We start from the raw sequence: 3819 nt of genomic DNA on the forward strand, positions 1-3819 counted from the left end.
AAAAAAAAAAAAAAAAAGAAATACTATAGATTGGGTAGCTTAAACAACAGGAGTCTGTTTCTTTGCAGTTTTGGAGGCTAGAAGTGTGAGATCAAGATGCCACCAGGGTTCATTTCCGGTGAGGCCTCTCCTAGTGGCTTTGCAGACAGCTGCCTTTTATGTACCTCCTGGGGCTTTTTCTCTGTGTTGTGTGCAGAAGGGCCCTGTGGTGTCTTCTCATTTTCTTACAAGAACAACAATCCTATTGGGTTAGGGCCCCAGCCCTATGACCTCATTTAACCTTAATTACTTCCCTAATGGTCCTATCTCCAAATACACTCATGTTGGGGGTTGGGGCTTCAACATAGGATTTAGGAGGTCATAAGTCAGTCCATAACAGGGCCGTTGGCCATTGTGTTATACCTACAGTATATGTGGGGATGCATGGCCTGACAGCTGAATGAGGGGGGTATAGCTGAAGGGGGTACTAGGACACCTTATAGGGTAGGGAACCTTATGAAGACACTAAAGTGGTCTGTGACCATGCTGCTGTGCTGTTCATCCCTAGAGATGGAAAACCATCTGCCCGCATGTTGCTGCTGAAAGGTTTTGGCAAAGATGGCTTCCGCTTCTTCACTAACTTCGAGAGTCGAAAAGGAAAAGAGCTGGTGAGGGTTTGCAGCAATCCTTCCTGGGACCTGAGGGCCCAACCCTTGCCACTTCATGCCTCAGGCTACCAGCTTTCTGAGCGGGCACCCTCCTGCCTCAATGCCTATCTGTGCACTTGCCCGTGGTCTTTACCTTGAATGAACAAATATTCTTTCTTACCTGTGCCACCCTGTCAGCCATCTAAAAGATACTTAGTGATTCCTTCAGGCCACAGCCCACATGTTACCTCTCCACCTTGACTCTTAATGCTGTGTCAGCTCTGGTGCTATTTGGTGTCATTATAACTTGCAACTTTTCCTTTTTACTTTTTTTTTTTTTTTTTTTTTTGGTTTGTAACTGTGTGTTTACTCATGTGATTATGTTTGTCTCTTCTGCTGAACAGTAACCTCTGTGGAAGTAGAGGCTGCACCTATACCCCTTGTGCTTCTCCTGGTGTCAGACCCAGAGTTGTCACTTTCTTGTTTGTTTGTTTGGGTTTTTTTTTTTTTTTGGAGACAGAGTCTCACTATGTCACCCTTGGTAGAATGCCATGGTGTCAACAGCTTAAAGTAATCTCCAACTCTTGGGTTTAAGTAATTCTTTTGCCTCAGCCTCCCAAGTAGCTGGGACTACAGGCGCCCACCACAATGCCTGGCTGTTTTTTAATTGCAGTTGTCCTGAGTCCATGACAGCTGAACATGCATTTATCAGGACTTGATAATCTAAGGGTGGGAGAAATGGCTAAGCCTCAGTTTGGTGTCAGACTGGCTTAAATCCAGCTCTACCACTTTCTGTGACCTTGAACATGTTACTTAGCCTCTCTGAGCCTGTCTCCACTTCTGTGACAGGTTTGCCTTTGAGGTTTGAATGAGATATTATAGTGAGTACATCTGCTATGGGCTCACATGCTGCAGATTTCATGCCTTCCCCCTGCATGCTGGAGGCATCCTCTCCCGTTCCTAATGACTGTGGATTCTCTTTCATTTCCAGGACTCTAATCCCTTTGCTTCCCTTGTCTTCTACTGGGAGCCCCTTAACCGTCAGGTGAGTGAACTTTCCCAGGACAAGCTGGGGTGGACTGGGTTTACAGGGCCTGAGGTTATGAGTGAGTCTAGTAAGGTTTGCAGTCTGGGCAAGCATCCAACATGGGCACTCTGCCCCCCAAATAGCTCTCAGTTAGCCTGTCTATTTGGAGCCAGGAGGGCTAAAGCAGTTGATAGAAGAACTGAGAGGAACCGGGCCTGTGCTGTGAGGGGAGGGGGCATTGGACACCATTCAACCAGGGCCTTCCCTGAGCAGGTGCGTGTGGAAGGCCCTGTGAAGAAGCTGCCCGAGGAGGAAGCTGCAAGCTACTTCCACTCTCGCCCCAAGAGCAGCCAGATTGGGGCTGTGGTCAGCCACCAGAGTTCTGTGATCCCTGATCGGGAGGTGAGTGGGGCTCCTCTGTAGTCCTCCAGGTGTCAGGGGCCATGGCTCATCCCCAGATGCTGTTCCCAGGGGATGTCAGGGCATGCTCTAACCAGCAAAGTGGAAAATGTGAAAAGGGCCATCTTCTTGGAGGAGGTGGGCATGGGCAGTGGAGAAATATGCCTTCTATCTGAGCCTCCTCTGACTGCTCCTAGGGAACAGAGGCTAGTCTGCCTTGCTCACCTGTGTCTCTAAGACTTGCCCCAGTGCACATGCTCAGTATAAATAAATCCTTTTTAAATGAATTATTGACTGAGCCTGGCCTTTCCTCTATCTCCTTCCCCTGCACAGTATCTGAGAAAGAAAAACGAGGAACTGGAGCAGCTCTACCAAGATCAAGAAGTGCCTAAGCCAAAATACTGGTGAGTGATACTTGGTAGTTGTCTAGAAAGGAACACCAGGACCCCCATGTTTACCTGAAGCTACCCTGTCTGTGAATTACTTATTTGCTCATCCTCCCGGTCCTCATCAGATACATCCCAGCAACTTCCTTCAAGAGACCCTGGGATGAAGGAGGAGGGATGGGGATGGGAGACTAGCCTGGCTGGAAAAATCCACAGAGTGCTAAAACCTCTCCTTCTTGCAGGGGTGGCTACATCCTGTACCCACAGGTGATGGAGTTCTGGCAAGGCCAGACCAACCGCCTGCATGACCGCATTGTCTTTCGGAGGGGCCTCTCAATAGGAGATTCCCCTTTGGGGCCAATGACTCACCGTGGGGAGGAAGACTGGCTCTATGAGAGACTTGCACCTTGACTCTGGATCTGCCAGGTGCTGAGGTCAGGTGCTGAGAGGGTGTGAGATTGGGAACCAGGCCCTTCTACACTCAACCCATTTCCCTCCTCACCCTATAGTTAACTCTGCAGAGCACATCCTCCAAGGTGTCTGTACTTAGTTGGCTCTCAGTTAGCTGATCAAATGGAGTGTAACAGTGTCACAGAGAATCACAAATGGGAAATAATCCCATAATTATTTTCTTAAAGTTGCACATGATTTATTGGAATAGCTCCCTCTAGGGGTAGCAGCTGGTGTATAGGCATCACCAGCTGTTACCATGTCAGCCATGGTAGCCAAAGCTGATTGGTTCCTTTGTAGGTACCTGCCGCCATCTAGCCAATCAGATTGTCTTATTGATAATTTGAAATTTGGCCAATGGATGGTTCACACCTACAAACCCAGCATTTTTAGAGGCTCAGGCAGTAGGATTCGTGGAGTGTAGGAGTTCAAGACCAGCCTAGGCAGCAAGACCAGCCTAGGCAGCATACCCTGTCTCTAAAAAAAAAAAAATTGGAATTTGAAATGCAGAGATCCAAATCCTTGTGAGTCATTATAGCCAAGTCATTAATGTCAACCAAGAAGCAACAGCCTCTGGCTGCTGCTGTTGCAATTCCCTGAACCACCCTGATTCCCTCCTTCCCAAGTCTGTGTTGTGCAATCCTCTTCTTGCCTCAAAACACACCCCACTATCTCTGTAAACTTTATTTTTTTTTTGACTTAAACTAGCTGAAATTGATTTCTGTTGTTTGCAGCTAAAAGAACTTTAACTCACTTACTAATAGGATGTTTTATAGCACTTCCCCAGATTGCTGCCTTCCATTGTTTGAAGCACAGCATTGTGGAAAAGAGATTAAATTTATTCTCTGTAGCTTTACGGGACCCATCAGTAAAAGTTGCCGGAAGTAGTTTTCATCTCAATATGGGGAGAGATTTCAAACAGTCAGACCTG

General features: G+C 47.4%; 1 protein-coding gene across 2 annotated transcripts in view; it reads left to right on the forward strand.

Annotated features, from left to right (window-relative positions):
- The window catches only part of PNPO (pyridoxamine 5'-phosphate oxidase), a 6509-nt gene extending 2903 nt beyond the window's left edge, over nt 1-3606 (forward strand). For both annotated transcript variants that reach the window (XM_003786453.3, XM_023511304.1), the window contains exons 3-7: nt 548-647; nt 1618-1671; nt 1927-2055; nt 2386-2456; nt 2681-3606. In XM_003786453.3, coding sequence (XP_003786501.1) covers nt 548-647; nt 1618-1671; nt 1927-2055; nt 2386-2456; nt 2681-2849 — 523 coding nt within the window. In that variant the 3' untranslated portion in view covers nt 2850-3606. The remainder of the gene's footprint in view (nt 1-547; nt 648-1617; nt 1672-1926; nt 2056-2385; nt 2457-2680) is intronic.
- Nucleotides 3607-3819: the final 213 nt, after the last annotated feature.

Source organism: Otolemur garnettii, unplaced genomic scaffold (assembly GCF_000181295.1).
Source record: "Otolemur garnettii isolate 467f Iridium unplaced genomic scaffold, OtoGar3 scaffold00018, whole genome shotgun sequence".
Lineage (NCBI taxonomy): Eukaryota > Metazoa > Chordata > Mammalia > Primates > Galagidae > Otolemur > Otolemur garnettii.